Source organism: Centruroides sculpturatus, unplaced genomic scaffold (assembly GCF_000671375.1).
Source record: "Centruroides sculpturatus isolate CEXI.00-Female unplaced genomic scaffold, Cexi_2.0 scaffold1298, whole genome shotgun sequence".
Lineage (NCBI taxonomy): Eukaryota > Metazoa > Arthropoda > Arachnida > Scorpiones > Buthidae > Centruroides > Centruroides sculpturatus.
Window position 1 is genome coordinate 1 of NW_019385494.1, and position 22,095 is coordinate 22,095.

At 28.9% G+C, this 22,095-nt stretch overlaps 1 protein-coding gene across 1 annotated transcript; it reads left to right on the top strand.

Moving 5' to 3' along the window:
- Positions 1-1,760: 1,760 nt before the first annotated feature.
- On the top strand, positions 1,761-18,854 carry LOC111639503 (E3 ubiquitin-protein ligase ubr3-like; the record flags this gene model as incomplete). The annotated part of the gene is made up of 21 exons (XM_023385395.1): positions 1,761-1,940; positions 7,899-8,032; positions 8,745-8,858; positions 10,633-10,814; positions 10,896-11,029; positions 11,147-11,292; positions 11,366-11,532; positions 11,607-11,754; positions 11,830-11,928; positions 11,997-12,243; positions 15,688-15,789; positions 15,891-16,455; positions 16,536-16,624; positions 17,039-17,188; positions 17,264-17,406; positions 17,480-17,590; positions 17,661-17,867; positions 17,937-18,067; positions 18,145-18,218; positions 18,297-18,405; positions 18,483-18,854. Coding segments are annotated over 21 exons (3,362 nt in total), but the record flags the coding sequence as incomplete, so codon positions are not given.
- Positions 18,855-22,095: the final 3,241 nt, after the last annotated feature.

Below are 22,095 nucleotides of genomic sequence, written 5' to 3' on the forward strand. Positions count from 1 at the left end.
GCTACATATAAATCAACAAAATGAATGTAGATAGAAATTAATTTATTTGCAGAAATTCAGTAGATATTTTGGGATGGGATATATGACATTATCTAAATTAGAAATTTGTGAATGTAACTACTAAGTTTTGTAGCAATTGATCAAATGGCCTAGGAATGTATTGCAAACAAATAAACATCTTCATTTATATATAGATTATATGTTTTTGTTTGGAGCAGTTTTATTAAATTATTGTTTTTGTTATAATGCAGAATGAGTTTAGAATGAAATTTAAGAGCAGAGATATTCCATATTGACTGATCATTGAAAATATTTAGGATCATGTTGAGCAACCAAAAAAAGCAGCTCATTAATGATATCTTAAGACATTGAATTGTGCATTAAATGTTCAGGAAAATCTTTAAAATAATAATCTTTTTAATTTAATTTAAAATTATCAGGATTTAAACACCATTCAAAAGATACTAAAACAATTGAATTTTTGCAAGACAGTGTTTTTACTAACTATATAATTCTTAATTCTAATGTTGCTATACTATAGCAATTTCTGTAATGTACAGTACATAAAATATATTAAATAGTATAGACAATTAAAAATAAAATGACTTTTTTATTATGGTCTGTAATAATGTGGGAATTTTATTCATTTTAATACTTTTACAATAATATATCTAAGTTTTTGAGCACTTGATATTATTTTCTTTTTTTATTTCTTCATGAATTTTGTTTTAGATTATATAAGTTAAGACAAACAATATCCATAAAAATTTAATATTTGCTAGATTAAAAACATTTTGTTTCATTATAATTATTATTAGAAGGATAAATATTCCATATTTGTATTTCATAACAAAATAGAAGATATGAATTGTAAACATATTTTATGAATAGTTATGGAAAATTTATTTGTCAAACTAAATCTTTTAGTATTTAATTATATAGACTTGTAATTGATCTTGATTGGTTTTTTTTTAATTTATTGTTATTATTAAGGATTTTTAATTTGTCTGGTTGTTTTCTTGTTTATATTATAAAAGATTAATTAATTGAGTGTTTTTTCTTTTGTAGAAGTTAAAGACCAGATCTGGTTCTTAAGTTAGATAAATAAAGTTTTGTATTTTTTGACTCTGGTTCAAGGTAATTTATTGTTCCTTCATGTAATATGAGATTTCACACTGTAAAATGATATACTACAGTTATTGTGCATGTTACATGCATATTTTTACAAATTATTTCTGGAATTTTGATAAAAATAACTAGGAACAATTAAATATCTGAATGATATTCTGTATGTTAACTTTTTCTTTTTATTTTTGATACATCTCATATTGGCAGATCTGGTTGGCTGTTAATAGTATTTAGAAACACAGTGAACAGTTTTCTCTTATAGGAATCTGATTATTTATAGTTATGCACATAGCTTCAACAAATAGTTTGATTTCTGTACAGCAGGCTGTTCACTGTGGTTTTTAATAAAAAATAGAATTAAGAGGCAAATTTAACAGAGTTTTGATGTAATATTATCATCATAAAGCAATCTAAAATAAAAAATACTTTATGAAATAATTAGTAATAATATAGGAAATGAAAAATTGAATAAAAGTTATTTTTTAACATATATTGTACATTTTTAAGATGTAGAATAAAACATTCAAATTATTTCATTCAGTTTCAATAATTTTTAAACAAACTTCTTTAAAATTTATAACATTATTTCCTTTGATCTTTATAATGTACATTATGATTAAATTTTTTTATAGATGCAGAGAAAAACTTTCATTATGTTGTTAACTGTGGTCATACAGTTATGAAAAATCACTGTTATTGGCCTCTAGTCAGTGATTTAAATAATGTACTTACCCATCGTCCAGTGGCACTTGAATTTTTGAGTGATCCAGGATTGTTAGATATGTGGCTTTCACTTCTTTGTATGTTTCAAGGTATATATAAATATTAAATTTTTAAATATTTTTAAAAATTAAATTCTTTATCAATTTATCTTTGAAAAAATTCTAATTAATATTTATAGTATGTCAAGATTTACATGTGAAATATATTTACATCAACTTCAAAAATATTTGTAATAAATCATAGAAGTTACTTTATTTAAAACATACAATTTTCTAAGTCATAGCAAAATCAAAATGATATAAGTTTTATGTTATTGTTCACTTCCTGTTTACCAACTATTATCCATTTTTAAAAGTTTTTCAGATATTAATGAGAAAATTATGACAGTATGGTTATATTAATGTTAGATTGCTTTTTATTCATAATGATACAGTGGGTGATCGTTTAAAGAACATAATCTGTTCCAAGACTTCACTATCCAAATTGTTCGTTAACCGATTATTGATTTACCATAGGTTTTTATGGGAATTTGATTAATTTGTTCTGGAAACTCCAAAAAATAAAAAAATTGATACTTTCTTACTATGTTTATTTATATGTAATAATAAAAATACATATATACAGTTTGCATTTTTATTGGTCATGTTTTTTCTGTTTGTGGGGGTTAAAGAATCTGTCCAATGTTGATTGCTTTTCTCTCTTCTTCAGAATTTTTCGGAAGTAATTAATAGCATTGTAATTGTAGAGATCTCCAAGCCTATTAACCTCAACCTAGTTTGGATGCCATTCTAAGACTGTTGTTCTGGCATCCTCCCACTTTTTCAAAAGATGTTTAATAGCAGATATCAGCATTAATCCTCTTTTTCAGAAAAAAAAAAAAATATCTCGCTGAGTTTCTTGGCATTCTTCTGTTGTCAGATCAGTTTCAGGTTTCATTATGAGCTCTTCAATGTTCTTTATTTCTCAGATGTGATTTTTGTTACTCCTTAATCTGCTTGAGTCTTCTCAATTGTACAGTATCTTTCTTAGATAAGATTGAATGGCAGCCTACTGTAGACCTGTTTAAGTCATACTGCCCAGCAACATCAGACATCTTCTGCCCACTCTCTCTCTCTACCTTTGCTATTATACTCTCACCTTTCGAAAGTAAAAATTAACACAAAACTTAACGAGTGCCTGCATAACAGTCTTGCGAATACTATGAAAGAATTGTTTCTGTCAGAAAAATAAAAGGCTAAAATTACAAGGGAGAGTTTAAAAGTTCAGAGGAATACTATCCGATCAGTATATACTGGGTTGAGCATCAATGTTGACGTCTTCCGCTCTCTGAAAAGTTTCAATTTGTTGCCCGAAGGCAAGGGAAGACGAATCAGTATTCATTATTTTACGTTGCTTCTTCTCGTGTTTGTTATCTGAACATAAAAATCTTTCACGAAAGTGTTTGTTATCAGATTTGTTCATTATTCATTATCCACTGTACTGTGTATTTAGTGTTAATATATAAATTCTTAATAAATTTTTTTATTGTAAATCCTTTACCTAATTGCCTGTGAGCAATTAGGTGAAGCATCACTGTTTTGAATGTAATTTTTATTGGAAAATGTTTTACTTAATCACCTATAAGTGATTACGTAGGACTGCTGTTATAAGAATAATCAGGAGAGGTAAATTTTTGTTTTAGATGCATACATATGTATATGGTATTTTGTTATATACTTTCTAATAGATGGACATTTAAGAATGGTATAGGCAAATTATACCACTATGAAGCATTGCTACTTTAGTCTTATGACTCTGGTACTATCTGCTATTTTACAGATTAATATAGGACTACATGACCAAAGTGAATGTCATCTTGAGAGACTTCACACTTGAGCAGAAAATTTTTCAGTGTTTAAAAGTATAAATTTGCTTTACTTGATTTTATGTTTGGTTTCAACAGAAATTTCAGAAAATATTATTATTTTGTATTTTTGTCCATATCTATATTGTAATTTGAATGTGTGAGTTACTGGCATAAATCCATTTTGGTTTTAAAATAATGAAAGATTGCTTTGCTCTTCTAATACATTGATATTTTTAAAAAGAATATACTATTGATAATGTTCTGTATTGTTTATACTATTAATATATAACAAATATGAATGAATGACAACAATTGCATCAATGTGCTGATAATAGATGGGAATTTCAGAAAACATTTTCACCATTGATGACTAAAACAAATGCATACAGTTTGAGTGTACATAAAAACTTGAATTCATGCAAGTAAACCACTCAAGAAGATACAGTATCTAAAAGTTTACATTTTGAATTAGAAAATACAAAGGCTTAAATGTATATGCTTGGTACACCCCCCACACACACACTTTTCCTATTTTAACTTGCTTTTATTATCCATATATTTTAATGGAAATCTAAAGAATGATTAGTTTTTTTGACATTAGTAATTTTGTATAATGCAATTGTTTTGAAAAAGCATTATATTCTTGGTATCCCCCAAGAATAGTAGAATAAAATACAGTAAAAGCAAAGAATATAATGAAACACACTTTTAAAAATCTGTCTGACACTTCTAAAATTTATAGAATTGAGTATTGCTAGTAGTATCACAAATACCACTAACAGTAGTCAATTAATTTACTTTTGAGCAAACAAGCCCATTTATCTTCTGATAAATGTGCTAGGTTGCTTGAATGTATTTTAGAAAAACTGTTATTAAAGTGAACTTCAATAAAACAGATTATTGTTATAGTTATATTTTTAACCTGTTGTACATGTTGACCTGCATGGGCGATCCCAAAAATTTACCTGTTTACATCGGAACATTTTTTAAACATCAGATGTCGCTACTTGTATGTTGTTTTGAAATAAGTGACTCATATCAGAAGAACCAATATGTTATCTAGTTTTTGCTCAGCAGTATATTGAAATTCTAGGAATTGTTCTTTGTTAGAAATCACAAAGAAAATCAGACCACTGTCTCAAATCTCTGTCTTTCGACATGGCAGCAAGTAGTAGACACAGCACTCTAAATAAGTCAGAAGTTATCGAATTTTTATTCAATTTAAATTCTGATGAATCTTAATTTTCAGACAGCAATGATGATTACATACCAGATCAAAATGTAATTGATGACAGTGGTGATTTTCATCCCGATTCATCATCTACGAGTGGATATAGAGGGAGATCACGTGGCAGTACTCGAAGTAATACTGCTGAATGTCCATGATTTAGTAGTGACAATGGATGGATTCATACAAATTTCAGACATCCTCAAGTGAACAGTTTTATGGGACCATTAGGAATACTATGTAATCTACGGAGTGATTCTACACTGTTCAACTGTTTCAGTGTATTTTTCGATGACGAACTCGTCAACAAGATTGTTTCAGAAATGAACAGGTATGGTGATAGTTTGCTAAACTGTGACAATTTATGAGAGAATAGTCAGATAAAAAACTGGAAACCAATGACAAATCCAGAAATTAGAGAATTTCTAGGACTTATAATGGTCACAAGCATAATTAGAAAACCACGCTTAAGCATGTATTTTACGATTGAAGATCTTTTTCTGACACCCTTTTTCTCAAGTGCGATGTTGAGCAACTGCTTTCAACTTTTATTGTGCTGTCTGCATTTTACGGACAATAATCAAGCTTCAGGTGGTGATGATTGACTGCATAAATTACGCAGTGTTATCAATCATTTACACCACAAGTTCAAAAATGTATATCTCCCAGAGGAAAATATCTGTGTAGACGAAAGTCTTATGCTATGTAAAGGGAGATTGGGATTTAGGCGATACATACCGAACAAGCGTACTCATTTTGGAGTGAAAAGCTTCGAAATTTGTGAGTCACAAACAGGATATGTTTGGGACTTTATAGTTTATACTGGAGCTACTACTGAATATGGAAATTTTGAAGATGGGCAAGGAGAGAAGGTTGTGCTAACCTTATTAGAACCGTTGTTCGGTAAGTATCACAAGGTGTTTTTAGATAGGTTTTTCACCTCACCGACCTTAGTGAAAACACTTCTAGACAAAAAAATCTTATGTATGTGGAACTGTAAATAAAAATCGGATAGGAATGCCACATAATTTTCCTAATCGTAAATTGAAAGAAGGGGAATTTATCACCTGTCAGAAAGATGAATTGTCTGTGTTCTGCTGGAAAGACAAAAGGGATGTGGCAATTCTAAGTACAATGAGTGACAACGAATTCTCTGATTCAGGTAAATGTGACAGATCTGGGGAAATTATAAGGAAACCAAATTGTATTTTGGATTATAATCGCAATATGGGTGGTATTGATCTCTCTGATGGAGTAATACACAATTGTCCATGTATGAGAAAAATGGTAAAATGGTACAAAAAAGTGTTTTTTCATATGATGGATATTACATTATATAATGCTTGTATTTTGTATTTAAAACATACGAAAAAACAAATATCATTTTTAGATTTTCGTATGTCTGTAATCAGAGAAGTGATAGAGAAGTATCACACAAGCAGACATCTAGCCCGCCACGGTTGACCATCACATGAAAATCCATTACATTTATCCGAACTGCATTTTCCTAGTCTCATACCACCTACAGAGAAAAAAAAGCATCCATCCAGAGTATGTAAAGTATGTTCGGCTCACAAAAAACGTGCAGAATCATGTTATCAATGTGTTCAGTGTAATGTTCCACTGTGTGTTGTATCTTGTTTCGAGATATATCACACTAAAATTAACTTTTAAAATAAAATTTTTTATTTTTTACATTCCCTAATATATCTAGTTTGTGTTAATCTGGAATAATACAATAGCCACAATTATTATTTTTCTAAAATGTGTGATCGTGTTAGGCTTGACATCAAAAAATATTCAACATGGAGTGACACGCGACGGAGAAAATATTCAACATCGAATAGGTTAAAGAACTTGGAATTGTCTTACATTAATTAATCAAGGCATTACTAGTTATCCAGGTTTTCATGAAAGAATTAAATATTCTGATCCTATTTTAATGTTTTTAATAGATTTCTGCCACTAGATAATATTTATCTTTGAGTTCATACTCATGTTATACTTAAATTTAATCACTTGAGACTTAAATACTTCTATTTAAAATCATTCTATTTTCAAACCTTTATATCCTTATGCCCTATTGAAGACAGATTCCATCTGAATTCTTCTCATTTTAAATTAATATATAAAAAGATAATATCTTTCATATGTTTAAGCAATTTTAAAGTTGTGTCTTGCTTTTGTTGGATTAGTATTTCATTTTATTGTTAGAGAGAGTTCATTACTTGCCTTAGGACATTATTTAATTAAAAATAAATAAATAGATTATTATTATTAAGTTGAGTTTAGTGAGTTATACTCGTTGACACTGGTTGCCATGTACAGTAGTATGCCGGATTAAATAAGTGTGTCAGTGTGTGTATCTGTATTCAGGAATTTCCTAACAATATGACACGTATTCAATATAGTGGCCTTCTGTAGTGTGATATATGTGTTTCTATTCAATTGTAATGTTTCCAGGCTTTTGTGTAATGTATGTGGTACTACAATAAGTACCCTATCCATCCTCCACAGATGCCTTATTTCCTGGGTGAGTTCTGTGTACTTGCTGATTTTTTCAGTGCATGTGTTTTGTATATTATGAATGTTTGGAATGGATGTCTATAATGTATGTGATTTTATTGTGTTTGTCAATGAGTGTGATGTCTGGTCTGTTGTGGTATATTCTGTGATTATGGCTCTGTCATAATATGTTTTGTGTGTGTTGTTTTTCAATACTGTCTATGGAATTTGTAGTATGGTTCATGGATGTCTAATAATTTGTGTTTGTTTGCAAGTTCTTGGTGTATTATATTTGCTACTTTATTATTATTATTATTATATATATTTTTTGATGCTGGTCTACAAACGGCAAAAGTTTAACTGAATTAAAACATACATGTATAAAATAATCAACATTTGATAAATGAGCTCATCACATTTTCCATCTAGTTACAATATTTGAATTTTAAAAATATTTTACTTTGTTAGGCATGAATGTTAATCAAAGAGAATTATCGCAACATGTAGAATTTGAGCCAAATACGTATTATGCTGCTTTTTCTGCTGAATTAGAGGGATCAGCTACTCCCATGTGGGCTTTGATATCTCATTTAAAATCTCCTGTAAGTATTTAAATAAAATTAGTTTATGTTATAGATTAATTAATGAGTTTGATCTAGCTTTTATATATTATTGATCATAAAAATTTATATTTTTTTAAATGGTTTTATTTTTTTGTTAAACATATTTTTAGATAATATATTAAAAAGCTTCTTGCCTGTATTATTTAATTACAAAAACTACTTAGTTACATATGACTAATGAACAAGCTTATTACACACCCAGTTTATTTAATTAACTTATTCCAAAATGCATTTTGTCCTTACTGACTCTTATTAATTGAGTGACCTACAAAACAGGCTATGGTGACAATTTTCTAACATTACATTATACATTAGCAGTACAATTATTACAAGTTATTATATACACATTATTAATAGGATTCTAAAATTATCACTAGACAGTAACTCAACAATAGCAAGCAATTGTTTATTATTGTTGAGTTACTATACCATGCATTTTGAGCCTCATTAATTTGGACTAGGTTTTTCCCCAATTAGTCCAAATTAGTGTGGGCCTACTGTATTTTTCATTTACTTTTGTTAAATTATTAGAGAAAGTAAAATGAAATTGAATTATAAATTTTTCAATTATTAATAATAAGATTAATCATAAAAGTTTCATAAATTTTAAATGAATGTAAAATAAAATTTTGTAGAGTTAAATTTTTAAAATTTTTCATTGTTATTTCTAAAATTGAAATGTTTTCTGTAGGAACAACTTGGATTGACAAAACAAGTAATTTCTCATTGTTTAATAGCCTTAGAAGATTGGTTTGATGCTATTGGTTTTTCTACTTCTGATAAAGTAAGTTATCTGTTATATTTGGCACACATAATTATGTGTGCGCCAAATTATTAATTATATTAGAAAATAATAATAAAATTTAATATATTTAATTATAATTTAAATAGTTTGTTATACATTAATAAAATTATTATCTTTTATTCTTGTGTAATAAAATTGTATGTCTTATAAAAGATATTTTCTAGAATAAAATTTAAAAAAAAATTACAGATCAATAAAAATTTCAAGTGAAATATTTTTAATGGTTTGTTACTTGCTCTTTACTATTTAAGATATACAGGCTGCTACACATAATGTGTTACATGCTAATATTTCCAAAACTATATAATATAATCGAAAGATTTTGTTATATTACATGTATCAAAAGAGTCTCTTGATTTAAAATAAAATTAAACTTCTCTTTTCATTTTAAGTGGAAACTTTGACAAGTTTAAGAGTACAAAGAAATTTTGCAAATAATAGCATCAAAGATAAGCATAATATTTTTTAAACAATATTTTTGAGAAACATAAACCCATTGTACTGTTCACTTTACAAAAGTTTTGGAGAGTAGGAATGGTAGGAAATTTTTGTCTGTTGTTTGCATATGTTAGTGTCTGATTAATCAAGATAAAAACATGTCAGTAGTTTTTATTACTATGTTGGGATTGGACTTTTGTCTATGAAGTTCAAGTATGTGGTAAACCCAGTGTACATTAACACAGGTTTTCAAAACTCATAAGATTAACTTAATGGATAAAGCCAATTGCTTCCTGATTTAAAATCNAAGAATGCTGCAACATTTGATATTTATGAAATTTTTGTAAAGCCATTGGAAAGTTCTTAAATTCAATGCAGTATATCTTGATGATGGCCTACCTAACAGTTGAGAAACTACGTAACAAAGAATGGAGGGTCTTGTTTAGGCAAATAAAAACACTACGACTATATCTGTATCATGGGAGTTGTAGAAAATATCATCGATCTGTTCAGGCAAGGAGAAAAGGATGATCTTCATGAACAAATATGCGAAATGAATGCTAAGATTGAAGCTATTGTGCAGCCAATAAGTAGACTGCCGTGGCAAACAAGAAGCCACCACCTGCCAAACAGGTCATTTTTGTGGAGCCAGAAGCCCAAGGGGACAACCCCGAAATAACTAAGAAGAAACTAAAGGAAAAGATAAACCCAAAGAGTCTGGGTGTAGGAATACAGGCCGTTTGGAAGCTAAAGAAGGGCGTTGCCATAGAGGTAGCCACCATAGAGGAGAAAGTGAAACTAAGAAAATAAATCGAGGATGCAGATTTAGAAACCTCCGAACCCCTCAAACGAAAGCCAAGAATCATTATATATGGGGTCCTGAAAGACTATACGAAGGAAGAAGTAGTGGATAGTTTATTCCATCAAAATGAAGCTATAACAGAAGTTAACAAGGATATTGAGAAACATAGAGCAGAAGTTACTGCAAAGTTCCCATTAGGAGGAAGAGACAAGCCAAGGACAAACTGAGTACTGGAAGTGAGCCTGATATATAGAAACATCTTTTTAAGATGTTTCTATATATATCTTAAAGGACTGACTAACCAATCATCAAAAATGATTTTTAAAAAATTCATCTTTCATAAGACAGATTCTATTAAGCACATAATTAAAAATTAAATAATATATGATCATTATGTGGTTTGGAATATGTAAATGATTGTAAATTAGATTATAATTTATTATATTTTATCATGTTTTAATATAAACAACTTAAGAATGATTAATATTTTAATTATAAAAGTATTTTTTCTAAAAAAAGAAAATTATATCTTAGGTAGCATTTCATGAAATATTAAGTAATATGTGGGTACGTAATGGATTACAAATCAAAGGACAAGCAATGACTTACATTCAGTGCCATTTCTGTAATTCAATGGTAGATGCAGATATAGTTTTGCTACAGATATGTGCTACTCATTTAGATCCTGATTGGTTTTTGAAAACAGTAATGCAAAGGTAATTCTATAATTTATAATTACATGTCCTTTATATGAAGCTAGAAACAATTTTTACAAGATAATTTTGTATTTTATTTAGATTTCATGTATGGGAATGGCTTTCCTTTCATCCATCTAGAACTAATACTTTCCTAGATGCTGAACAAGTAATGCCTATGTTAGAAGGAGCATTAACACTTCTAACTATGTTGATGTCAATTCGGACAAATATTGGTAAATATTTTTAAAAATATGCAGTTTCCAAAATTTTTGCTAAGAAATTTTGGAAACTGAGATAAATTAATAGTGTAAAATTTTAAAATAACCTTAGATTTCTGTTATTTTGAATAGGAATGAGTGAAGAAGAAGTTACAAGGCAAGAAATGGTTTCATTATTATGTATGAGTGATAGGACTCACTCTCAACTTATGGATCTCTTGCCAGAAAATTCTGGCATGACATCACAAAATAGAGATTTTGAGAGTATATTAAATAAGGTTTACTCATTTTCATCTTAATTTCTTTTATAATTTAAAATATTTTATCTAAAAGATATGGTAATGATTTTAGGTTGCTGATTATAAGGCACCAAATTTTGAAGCAGGAGGCACAATGCTTCAAGGAATGTATATGCCGAAGCCTGAAATATGGAAAAATGAATATGACCCTATACATGTTTTGCTTAGAGCTGTACATAGAAGAGATTACCAGTCATCTTTGGATAGATATTCACAATTGTAAATTAATTTTTATTTTTAAATTTTTTTAAATTTTATAATAGGCTTTAAAAATAATTCTTAAATTTTTTCAGTGCTCGACAAAATGGAAAGTATGTTTCCCTTGAATCTCCCTGGCCTCCATTTAGAATACCATCAAATACTCATAAAGAATTTTTAGATCCTGTTAAGTTCTTACAATCAAAAACAATGCATGCCATTATTTTTACTATTCTTTATAGAGTATGTATATTAATTTATATGATTAAAATTTTTATTTATAAATCATTTTTATTTAAAATAAATATTATTTCGTAGGCATGTCATGATCCTGATATTCCAGATCAAGTTATTGCTCTAACAGTATATCTTTTAGAAGCAGCAATTCATTTTTCATCTCCAGTTTATTCTAAAAAAGTAAAATATTTTAAAATTGTTACTTTTTACTTTTTACAATAATTTAAATTTTAATACTTTTTTAAAAGGAATCACTGTCGTCATTAATACAAATGCATGAAGAAGTACCTGATTTAAATTATAAAGAATGGTTTCCATACAACTGTATTATTGATAACATTGCACTAAATATACAGTCGGTGATAGCTGCAGATAAACCCGAACTTTCAGTGAGAATAGTGGAAGTAATGGAAGTGGATGAAGATGAAGAAGAAATTATGGAATTAACAGATGAAAATGCAACGTATCATGTACAGAGTCCCATCAATGAAGAAGGTTAAGATATTATCATCAAAATAATAAATAAAGAATAAATAATAGTGATGATATAATTTCATAACTAATTTTGGTATATAATAATATACAATGGAATCTGGTTAACTCAAGTCAGGATAACTCAATGTCACTTTACTCTAAGTCAATTTCTTTCCGTGATTGTTTAGTATAGGGGATTACATGTTAAATTAAACTAGTGAACTTGAATTCATCGAACTGTTTAATTCAAATGGGTGTTTTTATACAGTATTTTCATAAACTCTCCAGAATTTTAATTTACTTAAATAATCAATGTCCAACTATTAAATAAACTAATCAGAAACTTTCTATAAAATGTGAAAATCATGTATGACTAAAAATAAATATTGTGTCACATAACAGTGGGCACTGGGTAGCTTACAGAGAACATTTGTGACCTAGATACTGTAACTACCATTTAAATATGCATTTTTTTTCAAACATTTTTTTATTTTGTTACTGACAGATTTCTCCAATTAGCTGACGTAATAAATAAATGGGTTTTTGATAAATTAATTTTGAAAAACATACAATCCAATTCTATGTAAAAATGTTAACCTTTATGGGAAAATTTCAAAAATATAACAATTATAAAAAGTGGTATGTTTGTGATAAAAAATAAAAAACAGATTGATTTTAGGTGCAAAATATTTCAGTTTAAAAACTTCTTACTAAACACTTAGGAGTGAATGGATCAACTGTTCAGGAAAGCATTTCTTGGTACCTTATTTAACTGTTCAGTTAAGTGTATAATTCAAGATTTTTTACTCTAAATCCAAAATTTTTTTTCTCAACCAATTTGAGTTTACCAGGTTCCACGATATCTTTTGATTTTTTAAACTCTAAACACAAAACTGGATTAATCATAATTCGAAGTTTAGACTATTTACAAAAAGTCAAAATAACTTTTGAGTCTATCTTTATCCTTTTTTACACTACCACAGACTTTTTGTAAATAGTCTAAACTTCGAATTATGAAGAAATACATCCTGTGTTATTACAAAAAATGGATTAATCAGTTTGAGAGAAATTCAGCCTAAGAAATAATTGTTTGACTAGCTTTGTCATACAAATTGTCTTTGTAGCCTGAGGAGAAAAACATAGAAAGAAGAAATTTTCAGAACTTAGAGTTAATCAATACCATTTTAATTCTCATTTACATTAATTAATACATAATATGAAAGAGAGTGTGCATACAGTGGGTGATTGGTTAATAAACATAATCCGTTCCAAGACTTTGTTCGTTAACCGATTATCGATTTACCATAGGTTTTTATGGGCATTTGATTAATTTGTTCTGGAGACTCCAAAAAATAAGAAATATATACTTTTATACTACGTTTATTTATATGTAATATTAAAAATACATATATATATGCAGTCTTGCATTTTTATTAGTCATGTTTTTTCCATTTGTGGGGTTTAAAGAATCTGTCCAATGTCGATTGCTTTTCTATTTTCTTCAGGATTTTTCGGAAGTAATTAATAGTATTGTAATTGTAGAGATTCCCAACCCCATTAACCTTATTCTGGTTTGGATGCCACTTGGATGATTGTTGTTCTGACATCCCATTTCTTCAAAAGATCTTTAGTAGCAGATGTCAACATTGGTCCTCTTTCGTCTTCCTCTTTTTCAAAAGAAAATGCATTTCGCTGAGTTTATTGGTGATGTTCATTGATTAATTTTGAGAGTTCTTCTGTCATCAGATCAGTTTTGAGTTCCATTATGATGTATATTTCTCAGATGTGATTTTCATTATTCCATTAGCAGCTTGAGACTTCTTGATATATCTTTCATTGCTAAGATTGTGCCTACTGTAGACATACTGCCTAGCAACATCAGACATCTTGTGCCCACTTTCTACTTTGGCTATTATCTCTTACTTGGTTTCTGTGGTGAGTTCTTGACACTCCTCTTTTTTAGGCTCCATATTATCAGTTTAATTTTTAAATAAAAAGTTCAGAAAAGCACCTACAAAAATTCAGAGAACAGAAATCAATTAGCCCACATAAAATTATTTAAATGCATGGCCCGAATGAAATTCAAAATTTGGTATTAAAACGTTAACAAATATCTCATGGGACAGTTTATTCACCTTTCGTAAATAAACCCCGACACAAAACAAGTGCCTGTCCAACAGTCTCACAAAGACTATAAAAAATTATTTGTCAGAAAGGTAAACAAAAAGCTGGAATTATAAGGGAGAGTTTCAAAATTCGGAGGAATATTGTCTGATCGGTATTGGATTGAGTGTCGATGTTGACATCTCCCGCGCTCTGAAAGGTTTCTAATTGTTACCTGAAGACAAGGGAAAATTAATCGGTATTCATTATTTTCCATTGCTTCTTTTTATGTTTGTTCAGTAAAGTGTTCGCTATCCGAACTGTTCATTAACCAATCGCCTACTGTATTATAAAAGCGTATATAAAAATTTTTTTTCATGAATTTAAAATAATTCAGTTTTAAACTGATCTGTTTATTTCTTAAACATTTTCAATGAAACTTTACATCTTCAAAAAAATCCAATTACATTTTCTAAAATAAAATAATTTTAATTGTTTTTTAATAGATATTAGTTTTTAAGTTTACACATACAATAAAAAGTTGAATTTGTTTGATATACATCAATTATATAAGTGTTGATAATTAATTTATTTTTTTGGTTTGTATGTATATTCAGTTTTATTTTGAATTGAGTAAAGTTAAGTGAGTGTTAGAGATAAAATTTAAATAAATTTTGAAACCTTTATTCATTCTTTCTGTTTTAACTTTGGAATGTGAATTGTTCTGAAGATTAATTAGTTTTTTAGAAGTTAAAATATATGAATACATGATTTATAAAGTCAGTATACAGTATTCAGCATTTTGATTAAATTTAAAAATTCTGAGCTTTATTTAGAAAAAATTGATGATATATATATAAATAATTTTTTTTAATTCTTAAAATTGACAAATAATTTACTTTAATTTAATATTTTGAGTATTATTATCTGAAATATTTAGGACATAAACTGCTTAAATTAATTAAAGAAAGAATGTATACAAATCTTTTTCTTAATAAACCTTAATTAAATATTCAGTAAAATTGTAACATAAGTATAATTAATTTTATATATGAAAATTGCAGATGAAGTAAAATTTAACTTAAACAATTTTTAATAGTTAATAATTAATATCTATTATAATGTTCATCATATTTAATATTTAATTTTGATAGCCTATTTATTAACTGAAACATTAAGGTAACTTATAAAAATAAATCTATATTTTCATAATGAATAGTAATTTTATTTATTAATGTTAGAATGCACATTTTTTACAATATTAAAGAATTTAAATGAAGATAATTCTAGGTAACCAAGTAATATTTAGTAGTGATTAAATATTATTTGGATTGATATCTAATATAATTAATTGTATTGTAGAAGGTGGAGAAAATATTATTCAACATCCACAACTTCCATCTAGTAATGTACCATTAGCACTGCCTCCATCATCAGTTCCAGGTACTCTTGTACCAGTTTCAAGTAAGATATTTTATAATAATTATAATATTTTGAAAGAAAATTTAATTTACAAATGTAATGTTTAATAATTAAAAACATTATTTGTCATATTTTAATTTTAGATAATGCTACAACAAGCAACACAGTTATGTTAAGAACAACAGTGCCTGTAACAGCACAGATGATGATTGCACCAGCACTGCCATCCATAACTAGTGAAACTAATAATGATAGCATGGCCATAGTACCAACAGCAATAAGGCCACAGTGCATCAAACTCAAGCGGTTTTTTGGTAGAAGTAATGGTCTGAACAGTCAAGGAAGTTCTGATCATCAAAATTATCCCGATGGTTCATTAAAAGCCTTGCCATCAGCTGGATATAATAAGATAGAAGTGAATGAGAGTATTTTATCTTTGTTGCTCAAATTACATTCAAAATTATCCCGAAAATCTGATTCTTATATACCTCTATCTAAAAGGACTGCAAATATGATAGATCCTAATGAAAAAGAATCTCGGATAGGAGATGGTCCATTCTTTATAGGTAAAGTTTTAGATAGACTTACTGAATTAAACTCTCAAATAGAAACAAATATCCAACAAATATGTCAGAGACTTTGGCCAAAGAAAGAAAAACTTGAAGATCCTAGTAAATCACCAAAAGAAATACAAGATAAAGAAGATAGGTAAAATATTTTTTATTTTGTAAAATGGAAATTTGGATAATCTGATGCATATACTGAAAGAGAATTAATTTGTATTTTAGGCGTAGAAGAGCAAAAGAAAGGCAACAGAAACTTATGGCTGAATTTGCTTCACGCCAGAAAGCATTTATGCAAAAAACAATGGAAACAGGTAGTTTTATAAAATAATAAATTTTTTAGTATTTCTCAACAAAAATTCTTTTAACTTTCAGATAGCAGTGTTCTAACACTGCTACAGTGTAGATTTCAAACATTTCATAGTAGTGTTCAGTGTTATATGCAGTGTTAGTGAACTGTACATAACATTTCATAGCATTGTTCTAACACTGCTATGAAATGTTTGAATTTTTTTTAAGATTTATTTTTACATTGTTGCAGTTTTGAAATATCTAACTCTTGAAGATGAATCAACAAATTTGACACTATTCATATTTAGTATTTTTGTATTCATTAATGCAAAATTCAACCATTTTTGTAGTTATTTTTGGAAATTATTCAAACATGAAAATAAATTGATTCCAGTCCATTATTTAAATTTACAAATTGAATTTTTGTAACGTTCTAGAATCTGAAGCTGCAAACTCTAAAGAAAAAGAAAAACAAGAAACAATTTTAACTATTGAAAGAGAATATGAATGTGTAATATGTGGGCAAACAACACCATCTGAAGAGGAACGACCTGTTGGAATGGTTGTGTTGTTACAAGCTACCAGTGGTTAGTTGTGGAATCATATTTTAAGAAGTTTTACTGATTATTATACTGATAAATTACTGATTATTTTCAACTTAGTGTTAGGACATATGCAACAGGAAGATATTATGTTACGTAATTTACCTTGTAATGATGAAGAAAGACTCCAGTTAAAAAAAGAAGGAAGTTTAGCCCTGTACATGGAACAGTTAATTGAAGAATTTAACAAACATTTTGATAATGTAAGATTTTTCATAATAAATCTTTTATTTGTAATCTGAAAACTTTTATTTGATCTTAATGATTAAATTTTAGACTTTATGGCAAATGTCATTAAATATTGGATGGGAAGGAGGCGTTCATGTCCAATCTTGTGGTCATTATTTACACTTAGATTGCCATAAATCATACATGCAATCTCTTAAGGTACTTAAAATATATAATTTAATATAATGAATCATTTATATCCTGTCTTAAATTTTATAACTTTTTATAGTCTCAGAGCCAGCAAACTCAGAGGCATCAGAATCTAGCTGTTGACAGAGGAGAATATTCCTGTCCTTTATGTCGTCAGCTTGCCAATTCAGTTCTTCCCATAAATCCACAGATGGGAGAGATGGCTGCAGTAGTACGATGTTACCCAAATACTTTAAAGGCAGTGGCAGCAGAGTTGTCACAAGTGTTATCAGTTATACCTACACCTGTAAGTTAAATAAGTCTAAATAATAAAATTTATTATTATTATTATTTTTAATAACCATTTTTTCTGCAGATACCCAGTATCTTGAAATCAATGGCTGGTATACTAGAAGATCTTTCTAATAGTACTTATCCCCAATTTCGTTCAGTTGGTTCAGCACCTAATCCTCAATATTTGTTGTTATTTGTATGTTCTATAGCTAGGTACTGAAGAAACTTTCTTTTTTTTTTTAATTTCAAAAATATATTTTTACTAATAATAATGATTTTTCTGCTCTTAGAACAAATTTAGAAATCGAATTACTACAAAGGGTTGGGAATTTTTCTTCTCTTGCCATTAAAAAGTCCTGTTTTGGTAAAAATACCATTGTTCTATTTTTTTTTAATATTATGATTTACAAAATCATTTGACAATTTTTTTTTCTCCTTCAAGTACCTTTATTTCATGTATTGGCTCTCTACACAAAAGTCCTTGTGCAAACACCTTATGCACAACTTTGGTCACAGTTAACTGGAATGTCATTAGATGGCCAAAATTCAAGGTGAGAATGTGCTTATTTTTATTTCCTTTGTAGTTTAATAATACTAATATTTTCTGCATTTCTAATTTTCTTTATAGTTTAGCTCATATAGAAAGAGAAGTTCCATTATTCCTCAGAGATGTTGTTGCTTTATTATTACAAATTACATTAACCCTTCCTTTAAATTTAGATAAAGGTAAGAGTTCACTTAAAATAATAATTATTTAAATTCATTCAGAATAATGGCTTTAGAAATTTGAGCTTTTAAAAATAGTCATAATATACGCAAATATACACCTTACCCACATAAGGTGAGTCTGTCGGATTCTTTTCAACATATTAATCTTCATATGTCTTGTTTGATTTAAGATTACTATTTGATGCTTCATGTATTTGTCAGTTTATATTTACAAAACTTTATTCTAGAATAATAATGCATTTTGTGTACATTGACCTAAAATATTATAAATTTAAAAAAATCTCTTCAAATGGATAACAGAAGTCTGATAGACTCACTGTATTAGATATATATATTTTTCTGTTGAGACAGGCAGAAAGCATTGTTCGGATTCCAATTGTTGTCCATTGTTGTTTCAAGTTACTTGCTGCAAAATTATGTAAGCATTTGCAGCAAGTAACTTGAAATGTATTTTTTTGAGGTAACAGCTACCTTGATTGTTAAAATGTCTTGCCATCATGTTTTATCTAATGATGAACCAACTGTATTTGACAATGTTGAGGAGGAAAATTATGAGAAGTCTGACCACGAATCAAAGTTATTGGATGTTTCAGAAAGGATGATCAAGGTTTGGGTACAATGGTGGGTACAATGGTAGGCACACATCATCTTCCATTCCAACTTGGCAAAAGTAATCTCAGTTACATAATATTATAAAAAGTGCTTTACATGTACCAGTTAGTCATTCTTCAATCTGGAAAAAAGTTGAACACTATGTACTTGAAAGTATATTTGACAGTTTTCACTTTTTTGTAACTTCTGATATATTTCTACAAATTGTTTGGTTTACAAGTTGGAAACTATATGAGTATACAGTAATCATTATCTAAGACACCAATGAAAATTATCTGACATAATACAAAGCCAATCATTTTTGGACTTCTTATTGCAAGACATCTGAAACTCAATAAAACAAGTTACAAAATTTTGTGGTGTTCTCTTTAGGGTTCTCCTAGTTTCAGAGCTACTATGGAACACTGATCATTCAAGTATTTTGTGGTGCATTAGATTTGATGATAAAATACAAGATAAATGCTGTAAGAAAGACAAGTTAGATCCAATATGCTGTTTTAGTCAAGATGAACTACAAAAGAAAAAATGCTTCATGTGCCCTATGAACAAGTCTCAAATTCAAATTCACAAAATCAATACAACATTTTGATGTATGCAGTGAACGTTCAGTAATGACTTATATGTCACACATATAAAAATAAGTTCAAATAAAATTTGTTGGCATAATGTAATTCAAAGGATTAATTAAAAAAATTGTTTTCTACTAATAATGTGGAATAAGAATAACATAGAATAAAAATGTTTATCACTTCAAAGAATTAATACAGAGTCAATTGGACTCATCCATTTGTGTTTTAAAAATATCTTATGTGGTTAATCCTTGACCAGATAAGATATTTTTAAAACATTAACCTGTAACTGGTATTATGTAACAGATTTCCTGCAAATTTTTATTTTGGATAATTTTCAATCTGCTTTATGCTCAAATTGGTCATATTGTCTACCTTCAAGTGGATATGCTCCAAACAGACACAGAAAGTGGCATTTCTGCTGCTGTGTAGAACAATTAAAGACTATTTATTTAATTAAAGTTTGCCAGTGTCTCACAGACCCCATGTTGCTAGCAGTGTTAGTATTTTTGTCTTGTTACTCTATGAAATAAGTTTCAAGATCATTGAACAGCCTGCTTCCTTGCTCTGAGAATAGAACTGTGTAAATCATCAGACTGGTGTTTGATAACTAATTCAAAGCACAAGTGGTCGATATATTGCAAGTTTTTTGCAAATCTTAAAAATTGTTCATTTTGAAGGTGTGCATTGTTCTTCCGTAATAGCATATGCCCATTATGTGGACAGGGGGGTCAAGTTTGAGATAATTTACTATGAAATACCTTACAAAATTGGTAGCTTCATTAACTCTGAGGGTGAGGTCTCTTTTTGGACACATTCAACCATGAAATAGAAGCTTTCACTTCATTTTTTGTGCACCAAGCATGTTTGTAACTTATTGCCAGATGGACACCAAAATGACATCACAGTCACTGAACATACAGTACCATCATTGAAGAAATGTATAGCTCTGTTTTCAAGGAATCAAGTAGTAAGCTATCATCATTAGAGGAATTTCAGTGCCATGCAGTTCAAAAGTGCAATATTATGATGCTGATTATATCAGATATGGTTTTATCAGTTTCATCCAAGACAGTACAATGACAGCAGTGATATATGGTCAGATTCTTTCTAATAAAGCTATCAAGCCTGCTAAATTGAGATGACACCTTAAAAGTTAACACAAAGGATATGGAGAGAACTCCATTGACTTTTTCAAGCAAGTTGCAGCTGATTTGAAGAATCAACAGCAATGCATATTCTAGCAAAGCTGCTCTGAAAGCATTATTTTTGGTGGCATTGCATATTTCAAAAGCTAAGAAAGAAAGCTTTTACTGTTTGGAGAAGACCTTATTCTGCCTTCCATTATTGATGCTGTTCAGGATATTTTGGGTGGCAAAAGTGGTTACAAAGATGTGTGCTATTTTTCTTTCTAATGATACTGTTGCAGTCACAATAAAATGATGGCTGACAATATTGAAAACCAGTTGGTCTCATTCAGTCAGGTTATCAAGCTTTTTGTAATCCAAGTGGACAAGTCAACACATTTCCAACAATGCTCTGTATGTCAGATTTGCTGAGTTTGCATCTCAGACTTTCCAGGAAGAAATGCTGAACTTTTTTCAGTTATCTAGAAGAATAACGAGCATTGAGATATTTCATACCACTGATGACTATTTGTGTGAAAAGGAACGCAAATGAAAGCAATGGTTGGTGTTTGTTCTGATGGAGCTGCTGCTATGACTGGGATGCTTGAATAAAACCCGTCACAGGTGATGAAATGAAATCTACTTGTGTCATCAACAGGAAAATGCTGGCAACTGAAAAAATGTATTCCAAAGTGTAAAAAGTACTTCAACTGCAGTGCAAATCATGAATTACATGAAAGCAAGTGCATTGAACATGTGTCTCTTTGCCATTTTGTATGACATGATGGGATCACAATACTATCAATTGCTGCTCCATGCTGAAACCCGTTGGCTGTTGCACAGGAAATGTACTTACATGCTTGTATGAACTTCAATGGAAGGAGTTGGAATTCTTGAATGAAAACAAGAAAAGTAAGTTGACAAGTTCTTTGTTTAATGAAAGTTGGACTGTAATGTACTATATTATTTTTCCGACTTTCCAACGATTATCGACACTACTGTGTGCCGGAAATAGCCGTTCCCTAACGGGTACTTTACGCGGATTCGCGTTAGTGTGCCAGGCCTGGACTTTAAGCGTGCACCGAATTAAATAATGACAAAGTTTGTCAATAACAAAATCAAATATTTAATTAAACTTCTAGTAATAAACTATATACAGTATTTAGTAAAAATCAAACAATAATTTATTCAATGAAATTCAACA